This window comes from Python bivittatus, unplaced genomic scaffold (genome assembly GCF_059951505.1).
Source record: "Python bivittatus isolate LINGU-HERP-01145 unplaced genomic scaffold, Pbiv_v1 ctg000490_np1212, whole genome shotgun sequence".
Classification (NCBI taxonomy): domain Eukaryota; kingdom Metazoa; phylum Chordata; class Lepidosauria; order Squamata; family Pythonidae; genus Python; species Python bivittatus.
Genome location: NW_028277077.1, coordinates 18,178 through 43,513, shown reverse-complemented (window position 1 = coordinate 43,513; position 25,336 = coordinate 18,178). Strand labels below are relative to the sequence as shown.

At 47.4% G+C, this 25,336-nt stretch overlaps 1 protein-coding gene across 3 annotated transcripts in view; it reads right to left on the bottom strand.

Annotated features, from left to right (window-relative positions):
* Nucleotides 1-24,214, bottom strand: part of LOC148214860 (SEC14-like protein 2) — a 31,088-nt gene extending 6,874 nt beyond the window's left edge. Inside the window, exons 1-11 of one of the 3 annotated variants that reach the window (XM_088147275.1) lie at nucleotides 24,125-24,214; nucleotides 16,204-16,279; nucleotides 8,655-8,698; nucleotides 7,735-7,794; nucleotides 7,333-7,521; nucleotides 6,991-7,086; nucleotides 6,681-6,741; nucleotides 6,478-6,561; nucleotides 5,490-5,596; nucleotides 4,759-4,898; nucleotides 3,714-3,883 (exon numbers count right to left, since the gene is read on the bottom strand). In XM_088147275.1, coding sequence (XP_088003401.1) covers nucleotides 3,714-3,883; nucleotides 4,759-4,898; nucleotides 5,490-5,596; nucleotides 6,478-6,561; nucleotides 6,681-6,741; nucleotides 6,991-7,086; nucleotides 7,333-7,521; nucleotides 7,735-7,794; nucleotides 8,655-8,698; nucleotides 16,204-16,279; nucleotides 24,125-24,178 — 1,081 coding nt within the window. In that variant the 5' untranslated portion in view covers nucleotides 24,179-24,214. Of the gene's footprint in view, nucleotides 1-3,308; nucleotides 3,964-4,758; nucleotides 4,899-5,489; nucleotides 5,597-6,477; nucleotides 6,562-6,680; nucleotides 6,742-6,990; nucleotides 7,087-7,332; nucleotides 7,522-7,734; nucleotides 7,795-8,654; nucleotides 8,699-16,203; nucleotides 16,280-24,124 lie in introns of those variants that run through there. The other 2 variants (XM_088147274.1, XM_088147276.1) reach the window with 2 other exon arrangements.
* Between the last annotated feature and the right edge of the window lie 1,122 nt (nucleotides 24,215-25,336).

Genomic DNA, 25,336 nt, shown 5'->3' with positions numbered 1-25,336 from the left:
ACGGAGGGACCCCCGCATCAGCTGGCGGGAGAAGACTCTGGCCTTCCCGGATGGCGGGATGGCGGGCGTGGGACTGCGCAGGCGGAGCCCAACCCACGAGGGGAGCTGGGGCAGCAGCCCTGAAGGAGCAGCGCCAAGGGGGGAGGCCCCACGCGGGGGGAGGGGAGGAAATCCCCTGGCAATATAGGGACTTGGCGAAAGTATTCAGCGAAGAGGAATCCGACCAGCTACCGCCACATCGCCCCACAGACTGCGAGACTGAGATGGTGCCAGGAGCAAAGTACCCAGCCCCAAAGATGTACTCAATGACCCAAAAGGAAATGGGGGCGTTGCGGGAATTCATTGACAAAAACTTGAGCAGAGGCTTCATAGTGCCCGCCAAATCCCCCCTGGCAGCGCCAGCCCTTTTCAGAGAAAAGAAAGATGGGACTTTACGCTTATGCACGGACTATAGGGGGTTAAATGCAATATGCACGGAGAACAAATACCCTCTCCCATTAATGAAAGACTTGTTAGCTCATTTGGGAAAAGGAAAGATTTTTACCAAACTAGATTTGAGAGAGGCATATTTCAGGGTGCGGATAAAAGCTGGGCACGAATGGCGCACCGCATTCCGCTGCGCACTGGGACCCTACATGTATCAAGTCCTCCCATTCGGATTAAAAGGCGCCCCCGGGGTATTCATGCAACTGATTAATGAGGTCTTGCACGAGTTCCTCTACCGAGGAGTGTTGGGGTACTTGGATGACATTTTAATCTACACTGAAACTATGGAGGAACACGTGAAATTGGTCAGGAAAGTGCTGGAGAACCTGCTAAATGCGCAGTTGTATGCAAAATTATCCAAGTGTGAGTTCCATAAGGATTGCATTGACTACCTGGGCTACAGAATATCTAATAAAGGAGTGGAAATGGATCCCAATAAGGTGCGGGATGTCCTAGCTTGGGAGGCGCCAAAAACCAGGAGACAACTGCAAAGTTTCCTTGGCTTTGCCAACTTTTACAGACAGTTTATTCCTAATTTTGCACAAGTAGCCCTCCCTCTGACTGATCTTTTAAAAACGAAGGACAAACCCTCGGCAGCTGCAAAAGCCCCCAGCGCCTCTTTAAAATGGACAGCAGAATGTCAGGAGGCTTTTGAAAACCTCAAGAAATTATTCACTGCTGAACCCATCCTAAAACACCCAGACCCAACAAAGCCTTTTGTTATTCAGGCAGATGCCTCAGACGTAGCAACTGGAGCTGGCCTCTTACAAAGGGATGAGGAAGGTGTGTTAAAACCATGTGCTTACTTATCTAGAAAGTTCACTGAACCTGAGCAGAGGTGGCTAGTGTGGGAAAAGGAAGCTTTCGCAGTGAAATGGGCTTTAACGAATTGGAGGCATTTGCTGGAAGGCGCGGAGGAAACTTTTGAGGTTTGGACGGACCATAAGAATTTAGAAGCGTTGACATCACCCCGAAAGTTGTCTCCTAAACAAATAAGATGGGCGCAATTCTTCAGCAGATTTAATTTCACTTTAAAATACTTCCCGGGAGGGTGGGATTTCTTGGCAGATGCTCTTTCCAGCTGCCCCAGCACAATAGCCAACGGGAGAAGGTGGTGTCAGCTGTAATCCCCAACCGGCAGGGGCCAGAACTGGCAGCTGCAGTCACCAGGTCACTAAGTAATGCCACCAAATCCTCCTCAAGTCAGAGTTATTAATGGACTTAAATCGATTCCTGGAACAGGATGAGTGGTTCCAGGAGAATAAGGAGGAACTAACCCAGAGGGAGGGGGCATGGTGGAAAGCAGATAGACTGTACGTGCCCCAGGAGGCTTGAAAAATGGTACTACAAAGGGGCCATGATGATAAAACAGGAGGACACTTTGGTTTTTCAAAACTTTACATCTACTCCGCAGGCAATTTTGGTGGCCTTCACTCAGGAGAGATGTGGCAGAATACATAACTACCTGTCCTGTATGTGCTATGGCCAAAAGGCAAGGGGGGAAACCACGTGGATTATTACAAACTGTGGCCTGCCCTGAAAAACCATGGAAAGAAATAAGCATGGATTTTATTGTAGGCCTACCAGAGAGCAGGAAAATGACTGTAATTTGGACTGTTACTGATCTCTTCTCTAAACAAACTCACTTCATCCCGTGCAAAGCCATCCCCTCAGTGCCTGAACTAGCTGCATTGTTTATCCAACACATATACAGATTACACGGTTGTCCTGAAAGAGTGATCAGCGACAGGGGGGTCCAGTTCTCATCTAAATTCTGGAAGGCATTTTTAACCCTTTTGGGGTCCAAGCAAGCAATAAGCTCTTCCTTTCATCCTCAGATGGACGGAGCGACAGAGAGGAGGCATGCGGGGTTGGAACAGTATTTGCGATGTTTCATAAACCATCAACAGGACAATTGGGTGGACTTATTACCTTATGCTGAAGTGGCTTACAATAATGCTGTACACGATAGTACTGGGCTGTCCCCTTTCCAAATTGTATCAGGGAAAGAATTTGTACCTATACCTGAACTTCCCCACGCTCAAACAGGGGTTAAAACAGTAGATGAATGGGGTGACAGGATAAGGGGATTGTGGCCTATCGCAGAAAAAGCTATTGCAAAAGCTAGAGAAAGTTATAAAGCACGAGCAGATAAGAAGAGAGCACCATATGAACCGTGGAAAGTTGGGGACAAAGTGTGGTTATCTACCAAGAATCCGAAATCTTCCAGGCCATGTAGAAAGCTTGATAATAAATACATAGGACCTTTCACGGTGGATAGAGTAATTAACCCTGTGTCTGTATGTTTGAAACTCCCCAAAACCGTCAGGAAGATTAATCCTGTCTTCCACAGTGAACTATTGAAACCCTACAAGGAATCTGATAAATGGAGGCCATCAGTGACCCCTCCTGAACCTATTATGATCGAGGGGGAATAACACTTTCAGATCAGGGAAATATTGGACTCTAGAAAATTCAAAGGAGACATTCAGTATTTGGTACATTGGAAACATTTCCCTAAATCTCTGGCTGAATGGGTCTCCAAAAGACATGTTAGAGCTCCAGACTTACTTTTGGACTTTTACAAGAATTATCCTAACAAACCCAGGTGAACGTGTTGAACTCTATAGGATGTATGTTTTCATAATTCCAGTTCCTCTTTTCCTTATTTCTAGGGCTCCTGGCCAGCGTGGTGAAGAGAGGTTTTTCGGGAGGGGGGCAGTATGTCAGAACCTGCATCACCCAACTGTTGTTGTTTTCCATGGTATTGCATTCGTTGGGATTTGGATTGATTTGTTTCTGCCACTTGTAACTAAGGGGGTGGCTGTTAATGGTTGTAAGGGGAGTTGGAAAGCAGCTTAACCATATATGGGCAATTTAGGCTGGCTTGATTGCGGCCAGGCAGCTGGGGCCCAAAGAACCAGGAAGAAGCTCGGGGAGGAAGGAGAGAGGTCAACAACAGGTGAAGAGGAGTCACGACGCCAGGCAATAAGGGGACGGGGGATAAATAGAGGGAGGTTTACCCAAGGCTTTAGTTTTAGCAATGTTCTGTTTACAAGCTACATGTACCTCTTAATAAAGAAGTATTTGTCTGACCCATGCCTGGTTGCGTGAGAATGCTTCAGAACTGAGAGGTGGACATCGTGGACTTGACAAAAGAACATTAAATATGAAATCCGCAAGAGCAGGAAAAGGGAAAGGGAAAGGAGCCAGCCGAGGCCACTCACAGATACCAGCATCCGCGCAGGTGAGGCTGCCGTCTTCGGGGACCAGGTGGGCGTTGTAGCGCTGGTTGGGGTACACCTCGGTCATCTCCCCAGCATGCTGGCGTGCCCCCACTTTGGTCTTCAGGTAGACGCCAAAGCCTATATCGGCCCCATCCGACATGAACTGCCACCTTGAATTCAGGGCAGAAGACAAACCCACAAGCATTTTTCTAAAGCAGGGAAGAGCGTTCGGGCATTCAGATTCCTACTCCTAAAATGCAGGAACGATTGTAAACGGGTGTTTGTGAGAACAAATGCAAAACAAATTGGGTGGTTTACAAATTCTTAAAAACGTTTAAAAACAATGAAACGATGGAAATCAAAAAAGAGCGGAGATGTCAAACTCAGATGCGAGCAATGAAAAAGGTCTAGGCGAAATTTGGCTTTGCTTCTCACCTGCCCACTTCTTTGTCCCATGCTACCTGTCCTGGCTTGCCACTTAAGGTGAAAGCTTGAAATGCAAAAAGTGAGGTGCCCCTGAAGCCACGGTCAGAATGCTGGTACAGGTAGTCCTTGCTTAACGACTGTTCATTTAACGATGGTCCAGAGTTATGACAGCCTTGGGAAAAATGCTTTATGACCCCTGCGGTCACGCGATCGCAATTTGCGACCTTTTTTACAATGGTCATTAAGCGAGTCACATGGTCATTAAGCAAATCACATGGTCGTTAAGCAAATTCCAGCAAAATACGTCCATTAGGGAAGCTGAATTCGCTTAACAACCCTTGTAACAAGGACGTAAAATCAGCTCCGATTCGCTTAACGACCAAATCTCTTAGCGACCTAAATTCCGGTCCTTATTGTGGTCGGATAGCAAGGACTACGTGTAGAAGAATCACGGGGTCAGAACCTGGTCAGCCCTGGGGTTCCCTGGGTGCTGCTGAACTGACACTCTGAGCCAGCCTACCTCGCAGGTGTGAAACGTGTGGAAGCTCGGGTGGAAGACCACCAGCTCTACACCCTCCTTCCTCTTCTCCCCACACTGCTGAGGTCCACCCTGACCTACCTCAAGACGCAGCCGGGAAAGAGGATTTCGTATTCCAGCTGCTGGGTAGAGCCCCGGTTCACGATGACCGAATGCTCGTACTGTTGCTTCAGCTGATCCCGCACGTAGTACTTTTTGGGGATATCACCACCATGGTTTATCTGTAAAACGGAGATCATGAACAGCCAGAAGCAAGCCTAGAAGCCACCAGCCAGGAATTCTGGGAGTTGAAGTCCATACACCTGAAAGTTGCCAAGTCTGAAAAACACTGGCCCATCTCTTCGTTCTCCTGATGTCCCTCACGTGTCACATTCCAGAAGGGTTTGTTCAACCATGGTTTCACGAACGAACCTCAACTGGCTGGATTTACACAACTCGTTCAGCCCCAAACCACAGGGTTTCTGAGCCACGACAGCCAGGTCTGCCGGGCTAAGACTGCACACAACCCCTTCGGTGGCCTTGTGTGTGGCGTATTTCTGTGTGGATATTGTAGCTGGCAAAACCATGTTTATGGCTTTGTGTGTTGCTTGAATCCCGCCACTGGCACTTACTCAACAAACCCTGGTTTAGCATGAGTAAATCCAAGGATTGCCTATTTCTCCAGCTGCTTCTATGCCTCTCCAGCTGGTTTTGGTGCTTTCTTGCTCTTTCATTCATTCTGTAAATGGTGATTTTGGCAGCCACACTTTCTAACTGCTGGGGGCTAATTTTGCAAAAATTTCTGGTCTTAAGCGCCTGACAAATATCCATACCTTGGTCTCACATTTGGGGTTTCCATCAGGGTCCGTGAGGGTTCCCCCATATAACACGGGGATCTCTGCAGGGTCAATATATTTGTGTAAGTCTTCTTTCCAATTTGCTAGGGAGAAGTAAGAAGGACACTGTTTTCAATAGATACTCGTTCATGGCTGTTGTGTGCTCCAAACCCCCTTCCTGGAATTGCACTGGAGCGTTGCACAGCCCGGTTGTCTACCGGCCCTAATAAATTAATAATAATTTCTTTAAAACCTCCACGAGTCTGTGGGCTAGAAGCCTAGGTGTTTTTCAACAAAATAAAATTGAAATATATTGCACATAAAAGAGCTGTAAATGAAAAGGCACACCTCAAACATTAAAGTAAATGAATTAAAATAAATACAAAATAAAAGAACATGTGGAGCCTGTTAGATCTCTGATGATTTGCAGTAATGGAAGGAATGTGGACTCTCGGTTATTTACATGCAGAAACAAACTCAGTAACCAGGTTAAAGCATGTGTGTGTGAACGCAGCCATCAGGTCAACCCTGCATAGAACAGATCATTTCTTCGATTTGCATCCAATTTCAGAAGTATGGCAAAAACTCAGAGAAAACTCCAACATGGATGGGACTGAACCAGAAGGTCAGGACCCAACTCTGTGTTAAATATAATTTAGCATGTTTAATTAAACCGCATGCCTCAATGAAACTTTGAACATTTACAAAATCATAATGAAGAACCAAAGCACACCTAAAAAAATTCAGAAGTTTGGGAATACACAAAGGGACCTTTGAATGAGCTGATCAGGAGGAAATGTGGATCTATCAAAAGGGACGTCTGGCATCACATTGAAGGAGTTTTGCATCTCCAGTCCAAAAAGAAGGAGAATTTTGGTAACAGCTGCGTGTTTAATTGGTTTTGCCTTCCCTTTTGTTCTGGGCTTCGCTTGACCAACCCTTTTTTTCCTGCTAGAAATCAAAGATTCACAACAAAGCCGCCTACCTCCCAAGACAATTAACTTCTTGCGAGTATCTTCACTCAGAAGGTGCTTCACCAGGTTGTAAGCTACAGGGAACAGTTTCGGTGCTGTATTGTGGGCAGGAAAAACAAACCAGCATTAATCAAGGGGTAAGGGGATGTCTTTCCCCCCAAAAAAATAAAAAATAAAAAAATACATGCCCCCACAGAGAGGGATTGAGACTCACCTTTAATAACAAATACATTTTTAAGGTACTCAGGATAGTTCGCTTCGAACATGGCAATAACCTGGAAGGGTACAGAAACAATCAAAGAAAAGAAAACTGCAAAACTTTATAGCCGTGTTTCTCAACCGTTGCCACTTTAAGATAGGTGGACTTCAACTCCCAGAATTCCCCAGCGAGCCATGCTGGCTGGGGAATTCTGGGAGTTGAAGTCCACATGTCTTAAACTTGCCAAGGTCAAAAACACGACTCTAGTTCAAACAAGGGGGAAAATTCTCAGTGCACGACCCGCAAGCCTCTTTGCCCATCTCACCTCTCCGTAGATGTCAATGGCTGGTTTCCAGAGATGCCTCAAACCCAGCCCTTCAAAATCAGAAATCGTCAAAACAGTTTCAACTCTTTTCCCCAGCTTGAGAAAAGGGGAGTGGGGGGAAGAGAGAGAGATGGGGAGAAAAAATAAAGCAATGATGTAAATAGGAACATCAGCAGCCCCTTTTCTATCACCCACGCTTTGCCTTTTGATCAGGGGCTCTAGAATTATTTTTTATTTTATTTTATTTTACAATGAACAGGTTCCACAGCCTGAAAAAAAGTCAGAACTTCTGGATCGTGCCATCTGGCCCAGTCTGCTGACTCTGCACACGCCCTGACTTACTTTTTCAGACTGTTCCTCGCATATTTCCCGCAACCTATCGCACTCCTTGAATTTATGCTTGAGCAGATCCTGCTTCGAAGCAGAGAAGACGATCCCTTTGGCATCGAGGGCCCCAACCATCTCATACTGAACAGGGCAGCCTTCTCGATCAAACCCACATGTTCCTCCAGCCACGTACTTCAGGATAACCTACAAGAACCACACGGTCAGGTCAGACGGGCCAGCCTCCAAGCAGCGGACAGGGCCAACTTAATGCCCAATTAAAGGCACCTGACCCAGTAAATGTGATGGTACCATTCCTTTGGCAACATTTTTGAAGCAACCAAGACTGGGCACCATTGAAGGAGAGAGACAGGTGAGAGTGGGAGGAACCGCCATCACCTGAGATCACCTGAGACTCACCTCTGGGGCCTTCCATTCTTTAATGTGTTCGGCATCCATATGCTTGCGGTACTCAACGTGCTGTTCACCGAGAAACAGAGAACAAGCCACAAAGCGGTGAGAGAGGGAAATCCTATGTCAGCCCCACCACGTAGACCAGACCAGGAATTCAACTTCGCAGGATGGCTAAAACTACTGTGATGGAGATGAGCTACAATAGCAGAATCTCGCAAGTCTGATTGTGCTGGTCCTCCTTCCCCCTCTTATACTACCGTGAATTAGGGAGGTGATTCTCTGAGCCACTTCCAAAAGTTCTCTGGATCTTCTGGCCTTAAAAGTGCTTCATCCCCTTTTGCCTAGGAAACGGTTCCTGCCTATCTCCATCAAGGTCATCTTCCTTCCTCTCTACCCCCAGTAGAACGTTTTTTCCCAATCTTCTGCCATGTTTATTCACTTTATTGATTAGATTTATATCCTGCCTTTCATGCAGGACCTCAGGTGGCCCTCTTCTGCCAAGGGAGGATAGGCTGAGAGGGAGGGTCGGCTCAGAGGCCTCCAGGGACCCTCCACGGTGATGGTAGATTAGAACCTGCATCTCCCACTCCTTGTCTGGCACCTGAACTGACACCTCCATTGGTTTCTCATGAGCGCTAAACAAAAGCAAAGCCACGTTCAACTGATTGGGCTCAGTTTGCACAAAGGCTTAGGCAAGTCACTTAAAGAGCAATTCTACTCCAGTTGCCAACCTGCTCAGCTTGCTTAGGATGGACCTCCGCTAGTTCACTGACAGCTTAGCATGCAGGATGAAGCAGCCTGTTTGGGTTAGTTCATGGTTCAATGTGTTGTGTGGACCAAAAAACAGATCCAGGCGAATGGGAGGGTGCAAACCCAGCCTTGTCCTGTGTTTATAAAAAATAATGGGAGAGAAAGCTGCCTCTTACCTTCCTGAGCATAGCTTCCGATTTCTGCAGGTCAAAACACCGGGCTGGAACAAGATCATGCCGGTTAGGAATGAAATTTCACACTACCCTCCCACAGGCACCAATGGTGGGAATGCTCTGTCGCTGCACCCGCATCTTTCAGTAGGGTTGGTTCTTCCGCTAACCAAGCAAGACAGCTAGATTTGGGTCCATGCTTAAGAGAGCAATCAATTGCCACTTTCACTCGCAGAAGGCGGTTGACCTTCTCCTTGGCTCACTTTAATGCTCTTCCACGGCAGCACCGGAAGGCAAATGTAGGAAAATCCCAGTTGCTGAACCAGGGTAGCATCGTGAACCACAGAAGAAACTACCACCCACGTCTTGTTGTGTTGCCAATTCTGGAGAGACCCTCGTTTGCAGTTGATCTCCTCTCCTCAGAATTCCCAGAGCAATTTGACTTATTTTACTGGCATTACCTATTAGACCACAACGACAATTCTGTGTCCCTAAGCCATGGCTAAGATTTGTTACATCCTGGGTCAACCCTGCCCTGCTCTCATTGCCACCGTTAATGCTAATGCAATGTTTTACTGTGGTCTTTTTCCTTCTTCGGTCTGTTCATTCCTTCCTTCACCGAGTTGACCTTGGTGGCCCTTAGGAAGGAAATGGGTCTCCGTAGTTGTGGCTGAAATCCTGGAGGAATTCAGGGAAGGAAGCCATACAGATGTGTCCACCAAGAACGGAGCTGGACCTGAAGGAAACCTGACCTTTCATATTACGCTTCTCTTGCCTTTGTTAATTCAGCATCTTGCACAACGGCATAACCTTGATTCAGAAAGCACACTCTCTTGGCTCATGTGCCAACTGAAACTAACCAACCCTAGATTGCAGCCCAGAGTCACGTCCAAAGGCCACTGTTCTCAAAGGCACTTTTGGGGGCAGGGTGCCACTCGGTTAGCTCCGTTGGCCTTGGCTCTCTGCTGGCACAGATTTGCCCGGACTCGTTGCCTTGTGCAATTTACAGCTCTTATCCAGTCCATCACCTGAGCCTTGGAAAACAAACGTGAACTCGCTTGACTTCTCACCCTGAATGGGTTGCCTGCAAGGAAATGGGACAAGCCCGGTTTTGTCTAACACGAGCCTCTTCCAACCCAATTCCTTCACCTCCTCTTTCTTGGTCCCCATTAGCCAGCCAAGGACGGGCCGTTCCAAAGGTGCAGCCTGAAAAGTTTCCACACTTTTTCAGAACTCAAGAAAAGGATTTATTTTTCATACTTCCAGCCTGCCGCAATCCAAACGCTCTCAGCAGCAGGATAGAAATGTGAAAAATAGACAAGAATGAGAACTATTCTTGGGTGGTCGGAATAGATACCACCATAACCTCAAGGAGAAATCTTACTATATTCTCATGTACTGCTGATGGTTGCTCTCTTATGGCCCATTTACCTGGAAGAGAAGATGGCTTCGTTGCCACCATCCCCTTACTCTTTCCACCCACACCCTTTCCAAAAAGACCTGGGGAAGAGACGGATGGAGCTGCAACATCTCTTGTGCTTTTTCATAACCAAGCTAAAGCGTTCTTCAAGTCAGTTCAACACCTTGTGGCTTTCTAGACACGTCCATGGTAGGAGAAGAGCGGTGTCATTCCACGGGGTCCAAACATCAGGAGAAGTCTGGTAGCCCCTTTTCCACCCGGCCAATTTTATTGAAAGGCATAAGTGTTTTCCCCAAAAAAGTGCTGCTGGACTCCTTCCGACCTTTGGATACCGTGGACTGCCGTGCCTTTCCTCGTACAATTAAAAGAAACTGCACCGGACCATCTGTGTGAGAGCTGGATGGACCAACCGTGCTGAGGTTCTGGACTACTCAGCAATGTAGAAAAGGGACCTGTGAACCTGTCTGCCTTTTAATAAAATGGGTGGGGTGGAAAAGGGGCTACCAGGAGCCACCTGATTTGGCGACACATCCAGGTAAATGTCTCTACAAAAGTACAGAAATGACTTGCCGGGGCGTTCTTCTGAGAAGAGTCTTTGACTTCTCTGTTTCTCCAACCTTCCATCCAAGTGCAAACCAGACCCTCACCTGCTGTGTTCCCTCAAAACCTTTTTATAACAGGTTATAGATTCTTGCTGGGATAGGAGTTATCACATTTTCTCTCCCGCTTCATCCCAGCATCCTCCTCTAGATTGCAAACCACCGACAGTAACCTCCACCCAGCTTTAGCATGATCTGGACGTTCTCAAGCCTGGTCTTCTCCCACTCACCCACCCTCCTGGCCTGCAACCTTCTATGAGCGGCTGAAGACCCCTCCCCAGAAGCTTTATTCTCTGAAATACCCAGACAGGGGGTCTAGAGGCAGACCTAGCTGACAGACACTTTGAAGAATCTGAAGGACTCACATCGCAGTCAACGTGGGTGCCAGCAGTTGGCAATTCTGTGGGTGCCAAGAAAATATGGGTGGTGGAGGAAACCTTTCTATAGCTCACCCACACACACTGGTGAGTTCACACCTAGAATGATAGACCTTTCTCCCTGGAGAAAATCTGCAGTGGTGGGGCTTGTATAGTTAAGTTCTTGTGCAGTTGGTCTGGCTTATTATGGTCCCTGAACTCAGCCAAACAATGGTTTATGGCCTAGCAGGATGTGTGAATTCCAATCACTGGCTAGCTGATGGCTGGCTGGGGAATTCTGGGAGTTGGAGTTCACCCATCTGGAAGCTGCCAAGGTGGAGAAACTCTGGGCTAGCTTCTCCACTTCCAGTGTTAGTGAGGTCATGGAAACGTCAACCTGCTGTCTGGCGTTACATATCACACAAAAGCCTGGTTTGCTTAACTTAGTTTACAGAGTAAGCCATAATTGACTGGGTTCACAGATAACACTGTGCTCCCTAATCTGGTACCCTCCAGGTATTTTGGATGGGAATTTGGTTGATTAGCAATTACAGGGGCTGGAATCCAATATACTTACGAGGGGGGTGTCGGGGAAAGCTGTGCTCAAATACAACTTTAAATAGGAAACAAAGATAGCTCTATAGGAACTAACACACATATACACACCCACACTCCTCTTCTTCTGGATTCTCCTTTTCCTGTGTGTTGTTTTTATTGCAAAACAGACAATTTAAAAGAGTGCTCTATTACATCAGAGGTATTTAGAAAGGCCGTGCCATTTCTAAAAATGTGAAATATTTCATTTTTTATTTTTTTTCCCTGTTTTCAAAAAGGGTGACCGCGTGATACGTGGAAGTAACAGACCTTGCACACTGATCTCTTTGTGCTAAAGGGTTGAACAAGAAAAGATGCGTAGAAAACAGGCCCTGGGCTTTGACCACAGCCGTGGCAACCTCTTTCACAAACGTGTTTTCTCACGGGGGGCAGAACACTCCGTATCCAGAGCCCAGACTCGGAATTTTGCACCACGTTGCGGTTATAAGTGACCTGTTGAATTAACCAAAATCTATCGATGCTGGCACAAAAGTCCCAGATGAAGCCCCACAGTGTTTTTTGCACTTTAACTTTTATTCTTGTATAATCTTGCTCTTGAGCCACGCCAGTTGGTCCTTTTGTAATTTTATGATCATCTTTCTCTGCAAACCTCCAGTTATCCTCCTAAAGAGAGAATTATATGGGATTTCCTATATGGGGCATATACTATTCTGGCAGCTGTTATCATATATAAAGCTAACTCTATATACTCTGTAGAATTTATGTGTTTATTTGATTTTTATCAGTGACTGTCTTGTTTGTTGTTGTTGTTGTTCCGTCGTTAAGCCATGTCCAACTCTTCGTGACCCCATGAACCATATTGCGCCAGGCCTTCCTGTCCTTCACTGCCTCCCTGAGTTTGCTCAGTTTCATGCTCATTGCTTCAGTGATGCTATCTAACCATCTCATCCTCTGCCGTCCTCTTCTCCTTTTGCCTTCAATCTTTCCCAGCATCAGGGTCTTCTCCAAAGAGATCTCTCTTCGCATTAGGTGACCAAAGTATCTGAGCTTGAGCTTCATTATCAGTCCTTCCAATGAACAATCAGGGTTAATTTCCTTTAAGATTGACTGGTTTGACCTCCTAGCAGTCCAGGGGACTCTCAAGAGTCTTCTCCAGCACCACAGTTCAAAGGCATCAATTCTTCGGCGCTCGGCCTTTTTTATGGTCCAGCTCTCACAGCCACACATTACTACTGGAAAAACCATAGCTTTGACTATGCGGATCTTTGTCGGCAAGGGGACGTCTCTGCTTTTTAATATGCTATCTAGGCTTGCCATAGCTTTCCTCCCAAGGAGCAAGCGTCTTTTAATTTCATGGCTGCAGTCTCCGTCTGCGGTGATCTTGGAGCCCAAATAAATGAAGTCTGTTACTGCTTCCATTTCTACCCCTTCTATTTGCCAGGAATTGATGGGTCCAGATGCCATGATCTTAGTTTTTTTAATGTTGAGTTTCAAGGCAGCTTTCGCACTCTCCTCTTTCACCCTCATCAAGAGGCTCTTTAGTTCTTCTTCACTTTCTGCCATTAGGGTGGTATCGTCCGCATATCTGAGGTTGTTGATGATTCTCCCTGCAATCTTAATTCCGGCTTGTGATTCTTCCAGCCTGGCATTTCTCATGATGTACTCTGCATATAGGTTAAATAAGCAGGGTGACAGTATACAGCCTTGTCGTACACCTTTCCCTATTTTGAACCAATCGGTTGTTCCATGACCGGTTCTAACTGTTGCTTCTTGGCCCGCATACAGATTTCTCAGGAGACAGGTAAGGTGGTCTGGTACCCCCATCTCTTTAAGAATTTGCCACAGTTTGTTGTGATCCACACAATCAAAGGCTTTTGCATAGTCAATGAAGCAGAAGTAGATATTTTTCTGGAACTCTTGTGCTTTCTCCATGATCCAGCGAATGTTGGCGATTTGATCTCTAGTTCCTCTGCCTCTTCGAAACCCAGCTTGTACATCCGGTAGTTCTCGGTTCACGTACTGCTGAAGCCTAGCTTGTAGGATTTTGAGCATAACCTTGCTAGCATGTGAAATGAGTGCAATTGTGCGATAGTTTGAGCATTCTTTGGCGTTGCCCTTCTTTGGAATTGGAACGTAAACTGAACTTTTCCAATCCCGTGGCCACTGTTGCCTTTTCCAAACTTGCTGGCATGTTGAGTGCAGCACTTTAACAGCATCGTCTTTTAGTATTTTAAATAACTCAGCTGGAATACTGTCATCTCCACTAGCTTTGTTGTTAGCAATGCTTCCTAAGGCCCACTTGACTTCACTCTCTAGGATGTCTGGCTCAAGGTCAGTGACCACACCAGCATGGACATCAGGGACATTAAGATCTTTCTTGTATAGTTCTTCTGTGTATTCTTGCCACCTCTTCTTAATCTCTTCTGCTTCTGTTAGGTCCCTGCCTTTTTTGTCCTTTATCATGCCCATCTTTGTACTAAACGTTCCTTTGAAATCTCCAATTTTCTTGAAGAGATCTCTAGTCTTCCCCATTCTATTGTTTTCCTCGATTTCTTTGCATTGTTCATTTAAGAAGGCCTTCTTATCTCTCCTTGCTATTCTCTGGAAATCTGCATTCAATTGCCTATATCTTTCCCTTTCACCCTTGCTTTTCACATTCCTTCTTTCCACAGCTATTTGTAAAGCCTCATCAGACAGCCATTTTGCTTTCTTGCATTTCTTTTTCTTTGGGATGGTTTTAGTTGCTGCCTCCTGTACAATGTTACGGACCTCCGTCCATAGTTCTTCAGGAACTTTGTCTACCAAATCTAATCCCCTAAATCTATTCATCACCTTCACTGTGTACTCACAAGGAATATGATCTAAGTCATACCTGAGTGGTCTAGTGGTTTTCCCTACATTCTTCAATTTAAGCCTAAATTTTGCAGTGAGAAGCTCATGATCTGAGCCACAGTCACCTCCTGGTCTTGTTTTTGCTGTCTGTATAGAGCTTCTCCATCTTTGGCTGCAAAGTATGTAATCAATCTGGTTTCGGTATTGACCATCTGGTGATGTCCATGTGTAGAGTCGTCTCTTGTGTTGTTGGAAAAGAGTGTTTGCTATGACTAGCTTGTTCTCTTGACAGAACTCTATTAGCCTTTGCCCTGCTTCATTTTGTACTCCAAGGCCAAGCTTGCCTGTTATTCCGATTACTCCTTGACTTCCTGCTTTAGCATTCCAATCCCCTATGATGAAAAGGACATCTTTTTTTGGTGCTAGTTCTAGAAGGTGTTGTAGGTCTTCATAGAAGCGGTCAACTTCAGCTTCTTCAGCATCAGTGGTTGGGGCATAGACTTGGATGACTGTGATGTTGAATGGTTTGCCTTGGATACGCCCTGAGATCATTCTGTCGTTTTTGAGGTTGTACCCCATTACTGCCTTTCCCACTCTCTTATTCACTATGAGTGCAACTCCATTTCTTCTAGGGGTTTCTTGCCCAAAGTAGTAGATATAATGGTCACCCGAATTAAATTCACCCATTCCCGTCCATTTCAGTTCGCTGATTCCCAAGATGTCGACGTTCAATCTTGTCATCTCATGTTTGACCACATCCAGCTTGCCTTGGTTCATAGATCTTACATTCCAGGTACCTAGACAATATTGTTCTTTACAGCATCGGACCTTCTTTTCGCTTCCAGATACATCCACAGCTGAACGTCCTTTCGGCTTTGGCCCAGCCGCTTCACTCTTTCTGGAGCTACTTGGAATTGCCCTCCGCTCTTCCCCAGTAGCATATTGGACACCTTCTGACCTGAGGGGCTCATCTTCTGGCGTCATATCTTTTAGCCTTTTAACATTGTCCATGGGGTTTTCTTGGCAAGGACACTGGAGTGGGTTGCCATTTCCTTCTCCAGTGGACCACATTTTGTCAGAACTCTCTGTCGTGACCTGTCTGTCTTGGGTGGCCCTGCACGGTATAGCTCATGGCTTCACTGAGTTACGCAAGCCCCTTCGCCACGACAAGGCAGTGATCCATGAAGGGGTCTTGTTTAGAGGGGCAATTACAACAGCGATGAAAAATAACTCTACGACCAGTCCTTGCATTTACCACCTTTGCAGGTCTGTAAAGCAAAGGAAAGCTGAAGCAAGATCATAAGCACAGTCATGGTTTCACTTAGCGACCGCTTCACTTAACCACCAAGTTGTGGGTCCCAGTGTGGTCACTAAAGGAGGACTACCTGTACATGTAACATAAACTCCGAACCACTAACATTTAGTGATGTCTAACAGAAAAACAGTGGGCAGAAAAGAGAATTCCTCCTTTAAGATTTGTTTTCCTTCTGTGATAAATTGTCTTCCAGAATTGTTCAGCTTTGTAACATTGCCACCAAATACAGAACAATGCTCCAACCTCATTACTGCATTTCCAGCAAACATCTTGCACCGGTTTTCCCTAAGTGTTGAATCACTCCATTAGGCGGCCCTGCTTTGCCACTTAATGGGTCATCCTTGCAAAGGGAGCGTCGCTTGCCACCGCCAAATTTTCCAGGCATGACCAAACCCTGTGGCCTTGGACAGAAGCTAACCCCTGGCTACAGGAAATGCATCCAGGCTTACTACAAACACGTTACGGTTTTCCTTCTTACCTCGAAGCCACTTCAACAAATAGTAGTCATCCTGGACGGGGAGACTTGGTAAGACATCTTGGATATTCTCACGGAACTATAGAAAAGGAAAAAGAAAAATATGGAGGCGGTGATTACACTCCAGCTGGAATCTTTCGTTTCTTGTTCAAGCCACTTAATGCTTTCTTGGGAATGAGCCAAAATAAAAAACAGTGGCTGGATTTAGGTGCCGGACCAGGCCATCCTGATTTTTCTTTGATGGTATATAGTTCATTTATACCTCACAACGGAAGGAACATTAAATAAAGTCAAATCAAACTGCCAGCCGCTGGGAGGCTGGGAAGCAAAGGGCACCCTTGATTAGCGTTGGGGGGCACTTAACAATATCCTATTTACATAGCATGGAAAATCCCAGGGTTAGGGTCAGGGTTAGGGTTAAGGTTAGACTGGGAAGTTGAAAAAAACATCTTGGGAAGCCATAACTTCCATAATATTGTCTGCTTTTGTCCAGATAGTCATCAGGAGCTGAAATGATCTCAAAAACCTAAGCACGGTCTAAACAGGTTCTAGGGTGGGAGACCACCAGGCAATGCTCAGGGTTATAGTGGTATAGAAGAGGTAGACTTGAAGAAGAAATGCATGAACCAGTCAGTAAACATCAACAGAGCCTTGAAAAGGAACAGAGGGTGAGAAAGAAACCCCGGGTTGCCTTGTCTTGATCCTCCTTGCTGCAAGAGCAGGGAGAGAGAAACTCTGGCAGGCTTTCCAGATCGTGCTATTACACCGGATAACAATTAAGTAGAGTTCCAGTAATCCTTGCCCCGTCTGTTCTCTGACCTGACATCAGTGAAATAAAGAAAAAAAATCCCTAAAGAAGACAGAGCCAAGAAAATGACATGGACGTCTCCATGAACATTCCAGGAGTCCAGCTTGATTCCAGAGAACGTTTATTTTCTGGGGGTGAGAAGATAAATCTTATCTTAAATCTCTGTTTGATTCAGCTTACAACCATCAATCTGTGACGTATGTTGGACTGAGAATGGCCCCATGAAAGGTGTTTTATGAAAGCAACCCCTGAACTTTGCAAATCATGGCTCTTTGCTGCTGTGCGATCCCAGCCAATCATTCTTTATTCAAGGCAAACCCCTCAGTTGAACCAGATTACAGGGACTTAATTGGCCAGGAACACAGACAGGATTGTGCAGCTAGAACATGCTCAGATACTTTATCTCTGCAACCTAGCGAGTGATAGAAGCTGTTTCTGGTAAGGCCCCTTTGCAAATGCAAACCTCAATTGCATTTCAATTTAAAATTTTTGCTCTCAGGACCCCTTCCCACTTTTAAAAATCGTGGAGGAGCCCAAAAGAGTTTTTGTTGGTTAGGGCTACATTTACCCATATTTACCATATTACCAAATTAAAACAGATGCATTCATAGAATGTTTATTTATTGAACCATGTCAAAATAACAATATTAAACCCATTAGATATTATCATAAAATATTTTTGTGAAAAAAACCTTATATTTGTAACAAATAAAGAATAACGAGAAGAGTGACGGTTTAAATTTTTGCAAATATCTTCAATATCTGGCGAATAATTTTGATTTCGCGGACCCTTGGGAGGGTTTTGGGACCCTCAAGGGCCCTCAGACTACACTAAGAAACATTGCTCTATTGGATGCTGCAGTGATCAAGGAAGACACACGTGTGTGAATCGACCCTTTGTGATGTCAAGCTGCATGTGTGAACGCAGCCCAGGGATTGCGGAGTTGGGAGTGAACCTGGCTGCCCAAATACACTTAATCCAATTTAGTCACACCTGACGGCTTCCAAGGAAAACATCATCTTTCTCTCCACATTAAATGAGGTTATTCTAGTTCATTTACTCCTGGTTTCACCTTATCATGCAAGATCTTTACAAGGTCATAATCTTTGAGATGAACACAACATTATTACACCTTGATTATTAACTCTTTCAATGCTATACACTTCTTCTAACATCACCTATTACGAAAACAGTTAATAAGCATTTTCTTTAAGAAAGGAGTGTCCGTGCTCCGGCAGGAACGGATCGGCTGCAAAAGAAAATTAGGTCAGCAGAAGCAGTCTGGGAGCGCCATCCCTCGAACCTTCGCTTTTTTTAAAAAAACATGCACTTTCCATTTTAAAACCTGGTTTTTTGCAAAGCAAAGCCCCCCCAGATATTTTTAGGGTGAGCTACCTCACAGGGCTGTTGTGGTGGAAAAAAAGTGGAGAAGGGATTTCTCCGCATATCACCTTGCGCTCTTGGCAGAATAGCAGAGATAAATCTAATAGGTGAATAAAGTCCCCTCCTATTTGGAAATATATTCACCTCCCCAGGAAAAAGGCAGAGACATTGAGGTGATACATGGCGCCCTGAAGAGGCTCTTATGAACTATTATGACTTCACACCCAAGTTGGGAAGAGGCATCATTGCACGCTCAAAAGGGGGCCAAGCAGATAAGCTAGATCAATGTTTCTCAACCTTGGCAACTTTAAGACGCGTGGACTTCAACTCCCAGAATCCCCCAGCCAGCAGTTGAGAAACACTGAGTTAGATCAGTGTTTCTCAGCCCTGGAAATTAAGATGTGCGGACTTCAACTCCCAGAAAGGTAGGTGGACTACCAACGCATACAGATGTACGTTTTCCATCTAGAAGCGACAGCCTTGAAATAACGGAAATAAAAGAATGCTTTTAAAAAAATAAATGCATTTATTTCAACGCGAAAAGATTTGTTTCTTTGAAAAAATAAAGCATACCGTTACTGGGAATCAGCAAGAAACTGTAGTTTGTTAATATATTGGTCCTGCTGTGAAAAAGTGGTTTAGAATGATCAAGTGTGGAAAGTAAATTTTTAACTTCCCCGTGAAGGGAATGATAATACCTTTCTTGACTATCAGAGATTAGCAACATTTTGCAATGCAGTCTAGTCAGCCCTCCCAGACTTAACTTTTAAGCCCCAGGGTGCATACTTGCACAGATCTGTATGCGCCTTGATATTTAATTCCCCTCATTTAGTTTTGCATTTAAGGTGTGCCAAATACCGTTAAGTATTTTCAAATATTCCTCAGAGTCTATAAATGCCAAAGGTAGCGTCGGTGGTGGCTAGGAACCTCCATATTTTTTAAATAAAATTTCTCATCGCCATGGAGGATTGCAAAAATATATGCATAATTCTCAATAGACTCCAGGGATAAACCTCTGTTGTCCTCAAGGCCACTAAGAGAAAGTTATTACAGTGACAGGTTAAGAGAAGAGGGAATAAAATAATAAAAGAATTATTATTAATGTAAACATAATAAATACAATTTTTACAGGTCAAAAATCCTCTCCAAAACGTTCAGCTTCTCATGCTGTGTTTCCTCTAGCTGGATGCCCTCCTAAATTTTGGGGAACTCGGAGTCCCAGAATTGCTAGCACCTGCAGGGAATGATGGGAGCTGTAGCCCCCAAACATCTGGAAGACTGCCAGTTAGAGAAGCGCTAATGTAGAGGGTGGCCTCAGAACAAGTACCTGCCCAGATGTGCTCTGGAACTGAGGCTGGTCCTCCATATGTAAGGCGGGTTGGAATCGCTAAACTCCCAGGAAATTATCTGCCTCAACTCCACTGGGATCCACCTGGAGAAGCTTTGCATCGTATCTCCAGATCTCCATGTTGGAAGGGAGACTTAATGGTCTCCAGCTAAACAGAAAGGGCTGTCGTCAACCCAACTGGGAGCACTTACTAGCATGAACTTTCCTGAAGAAGCAGAGGCCTCCCTGGTCACTTCAGTAAAGTTCCCTTCAAGTCAGCTCTAAAGATTTCACAGATACTGAATCTCCCCACAGCTTTCTTGGCAGCACTTTAGATGCGCTTTGCAGTGCCTTCTCCCAGAATTGTTTTTTTCTTTTTACTTGTAGGTCTAGATTAAAAGTGCAGGTGTCTCCTGGTGGTCTCCCATCCAAGTATTTTCTGACTTCGCAGTTCAATGAAACTGCTGGAAGAGCTTCCTGAACTGACCACTAATCCAAAGCTTCAGCATGAGGAAAAAACCTGCTACTGCTTTTCCCAACCCGGTGCCCTCAAACATCAGCTGGCGATTCTGGGAATATGTTAGATTTCTATCCTTGACCTTCCTGCAGGAACTCAAAAGGAGACACACCGTATTCCTTCCTCTGACGTTGCTCCAACAGCCATCCCGAGAGGTAGGTTGGGCCGAGAGAGTGAGTGGCCCCAAGTCACCCAGTGGAGAAGAACGAGGAGATAACCTTGATGAAGGAACGGATGAACCATTAAGAGAGAATAAAAGACAGCTCAGTCCTAGGAAAGTGGAAAGTGCGAGAAAGAAACTCAAAATAAGCCCACCTGGATTCTGTTTGGTATAAGAGGGAGTAGAGAGGAACTCCGACAGCCTTTCAAGGTTCTCTTGTTATACCCTCCAACAATAAAGTAGCATTCCTGGAATTCTTGCAGTGTCTGTTTGTGACCTGGCCTACCTCGAAGGTACAGAAGGCAGCTTCGGTACCTAAGGGAAGACTGGGCCCTTCACCACTGTGCCACATGGGCTGAGTTGGAGGGACTGGCCCAGAGTCCCAGGGAGCATCGGTGGCCGAAGGGGGACTAGAACCTGGATCTCCCCACTCCCAGTCCAGCACCTTCCCCACTACACCCACTGGTGCCAGACTGATTGAAAGTTGCCTTTAAATTTTGCACATGGCATCCACAGAAAGTGAGTCTGGGAATTCAGCCTACAGCCACTCCTCGTTTAGCGACTACCTCAGTTAGCGACCTTTCGCAAATATGACAGTAATAAAGGATTCATTTTCTGACCAATGGGTGCATTTAGGACTAATTTTTGTGGGCCTGGCCACAAAAGCCTTCAGTGTGAAACTGATTAAGATCTGGTCAGTTTCAAGCAGTAGGGGAGCTGAAAGGATCTAATCAACTAATTAAAGTCACAGAGATGAGCTTGTTAAACTTGTTAGTACTTTTTAGGGAAAGCAGTTCAGGAAGAGATAGTTTGTTTAAACAATCTCTCTACCCTGCAAGGGGGCGAAAAAAGGGAAAAAACAGGTCAGGCAGAGGACACTGTAGTGAACTTTATCTGAATGAGACCGCAGCAACCAGCGATCTTTGCAGCATCTCTCCCTCTCTCTGTCAGGGGTTCACTTAGTGACCATTTCACTTAATGACCAAGTTGTTGAAATGGAATATGGTCACTAAATGAGGAGTCGGTGTATTTCCAAGCACCACAACCCATCTTGTAGGATAGTTCTGGCAAGTAAGTAAATCCACCCAATATCCTGGGTTGTACAGCAGTCTAGGCCAGGGGCCTTCAAATTTGGGCTTGGTCCCTGTTTTGCCAACCTCTGATAATGCACATCTCTTTCCTTAGAAACCCAGACGGGTTCTCTGTGGTTAAGGCGATAAACTGGAACCGGGGAGACCCAGGTTCAAGTCTACCTTCAGTCGAGAAGCGTTCTGGTAGCTTTGGGCCAGTCACTCTCAGCCCATCCTACCTCACTGGGTTGTTGTGGGAGAAGAACGGGAAGGCAGAGCGCTACATTCACTGCTTTGAGGTCCTGAACGAAAGGTGGGGTGTAAATCTAGTAATGAACATAAAGATTAAAGTGTCATTGCTAAAAGTAAGTGGTATATTTATTTAGATAGCCACAATTATAGTTTACAAACCAGAACAGCTGGATTCACACATCTCCAGGAATTTAAACAAAGCACATACGATTTAGCGTGATGTTGCCAGCCCTTTGAGGTAGACCAGACTAGGAAGCCTAAGTCGTGCAGACCAATGCTACTTTTATTATAAGGTTGAATCTTGCAAGTCTGAATGTGCTTCCTCCATCTGTCCCTCCCTTTATCTTCGTGAGAACCAGGGAGAGTCAAGCTTGAGACGCTTTCTCAAATTACATTTCTGCCCCGGGCTCAGATTTCTTTTATCTCACTGTTGTCTTGGTTGCAGCTCTTCCTCCTGTTCCACAGGGTTATTCCTTCTGCCCATTACAGATGTGCAAACTGAGTCAAGAGTGGGAGTGAAGGGTGAAAAGCACAACTTATTCCCAAGTCATCCTGGAACATCAACCTTTCCAGCCACCTGCTGGTTTTACTTGCCCATTCTGCAGCCTGACCGGCATCCAATGAATGGACTCTCCCGACATCCTTCCCCATCAGCCCTAACTGGCTCAGCAACATCTGGTGGGCCAGACCATGTTCGGAATAGGAATCCAGACGTCAGAGAGAAAGCCAGCTTGTAAGCTCTGTCCGTAGCAGCTAGTTCTCTACATACAAGGCATTTAATGGCAAGGGAGCAGACCCCAGCAGCGTTTCAGCCTATGTATGTATTTTTTTATTTATTTATGCAATGTCCACAGCCACCCCTCTCAATCCGGGTGACTCTGGGCAGCGAACAATTTCAGTCATGAAAACCATTGAAACAATTATGAACCATCGAGAGATATGATGAACAGGCTGCTGGCGTCAGCCCTGCTAGGGGGGCAGACCAGGAATCAACTTCATAGGGAGGCTAAAACTCCTTTGGTGCAGATGGGCTATACTAACAGAATCTTGCAAGTCTGATCGTGCTAACCCCTTCTTATACTCCAGTGCAGTGTTTCTCAACCTTGGCAGCCTGAAGATGTGTGGACTTCAACTCCCAGAATTCCCCTGGCTGTCTCTCTGAGCCCCTTCCAAATGTTATCAGGTGGTTCTGGACTCAGAAATGCTTCATCCCCTTTAGAAACATCATCCTAAAATAAGGGAGCTCGTTTCAACACGTTAAGCAGATTCCCTTGGTGAGCAGACATAAATCTGCTTATCCATTTTTAAAATCCCCAAAGGGCCCTTTGAGAATCCTTGCGCTTCTGCATTTGCAACGGGAAGCAAAGATGCCCCCCAAGGAACTCCCAATTGGATACAGGAAGGAAAAGGATCGCCTTAGTTTACAGGGAAGGGAACGGGCTGAGATGCGCGCCGAAGACGCAGACGCGTCCGGGCTCAACCCTGCCTTGGGCACGGCTAACCGGACCCTGCGCAGAGGTGAGCATGGCGCTGCGCGGAGAGGGCACCCTTCTGCCGCCAGACGCTGTGCTCCCCCAACTGACTTCAAATAAAATAAAATAAAATAAAAGACCCTCTTGGAGGGATTTGGAGAGGGTCCCATCGCAGGTATGTCGCTGCCAAGAATCGCAAGAATCCGCGCCACGGAGCGCCTTTGACGCGGCTTCGTCTGCCCCTCCGGAGGTGCAGAAAGGCGATGCGGCTTCCTCGCCCTGCCCTCGGCAATCGCGCCTGGAGCCGAGGACCTTTCCCGGCCTTGCCGTCAGCTGCCCGCCGGGCGAACGACCCCCGTCCCTCCTGCCACTACAACCGCCATCACCCACAGCGGCTGAGCGCAACGGGGCTTACCACTCTCCCGAGAGGGACCCCGAGCTGCTCGGAGCGCTTCTCCGCTGCCCGCAGACCAGCCCGTGACCCCGCTTCACCCCTCCCGCGCTTCCGCCCAACGACCCCGCAAGGTAGGGCGCAAGACGGACAGCCACCGCGCCGAGGGCTCGGTCTCCCGAGAGGCGAGTGCAAACTTGCACGCGAAGGAGCCGGCTGGGGAACGCTGCCCGGAGGCGAGACGCGCGCGGCGGCGGCGGCGGCGGCTCCTTGCGAGGCTGTCCCTTGGAAGCCCGCGGGGGGGGCGGAGGGGGGGCGGAGGGGGGCCCTGCTGCAGCCCCGCCGGGCCGGGCCAGCCCAGCCCAGCGCTCCGCTCCGCTCGCTCGCTCGCTCGAGCGCGGGCCGGCTGCGGGTGCGCGGCGCCGGGGTGCGCGTCCGGGCGGCGCGGGAAGAGGTCCGTGCGCGGCCGCCGAGCGGGCAGGCGAGGGACGGGCGCAATCGGGGGGGGCACCTCTCTGCCGGGGGGGCGGCCGCCCCGCTCACCTTGGCCAGCGCCGCCTCCTGCTTGGCGCTCAGGTCGCCCACGAAGCCGCTCATGACCGCGTCTACCTGCCCGCGCGCCGCGCCGGCGGCTTTCAGGGGCTGCGGGCTCGCGGGCCACGCCCCCTCCCCTCCTCCCCTCCCCCGGAGGGGGCGGCGCTCCGGCGGGGAGGGAAACTACTACTCCCAGCAGTCCCGCCAGCGCGCCGGCCCGGCAGGAATTCTGGGAGTCGTAGTGCCACTAGCTGGCTCCCCCACGGAGTGGGGCGGGCTTGCAGGTAGGGAGGAACGGGGCGGGCGGGGCGCTGGGCGTCGCCAGGAAGGTTGCAAGAAGCCGTCAGTGACTGAGCCTGGAGAGCCAGGGGCTGTCCCACCCTGTCGCCCCACCGCCAGCTGTCCTGCGCGGGCGGATGGATGGATGGATGGATGGATGGATGGATGGATGGATGGATGGATGGATGGATGGATGGGTGGGTGGGTGGGTGGGTGGGTGGGTGGGTGGATGGATGGATGGATGGATGGATGGATGTCCCACCCTGTCGCCCCACCGCCAGCTGTCCTGCGCGGATGGATGGATGGATGGATGGATGGATGGATGGATGGATGGATGGATGGATGTCCCACCCTGTCGCCCCACCGCCAGCTGTCCTGTGCGGATGGATGGATGGATGGATGGATGGATGGATGGATGGATGTCCCACCCTGTCGCCCCACCGCCAGCTGTTCTGCGCGGATGGATGGATGGATGGATGGATGGATGGATGGATGTCCCACCCTGTCGCCCCACCGCCAGCTGTCCTGTGCGGATGGATGGATGGATGGATGGATGGATGGATGGATGGATGGATAAATGACGTGCCACCAAGTCATTGTCGACTCCTAGCGACCACGTAGATAGATGTGCTCCATGACGGTCTACTGCGTGTCTAACCCAGTGAAGTCCACCCATCTTCAAGTGGCCAAGGTTGAGAAGCACTGCTTTAGAGAATTACTGACTGCACGTAATCCTGTAGGGATAAGAACTAAAGAAGGAATCCGGATGGACCTGACCACCAACCTTTCACTCCAGTGTCCTGCTGCCAGGGTGGCCAGCCAGAGACCCAGGACATTTGCCCCTCCGACCTCAGAACTGCTCTGCCCTCACTTCTGGAGTAGCCCATTTCCAGAACGATCACTTTAAAGACGATGAGCTCTTTCTAAGAAAAGTCCCCACCG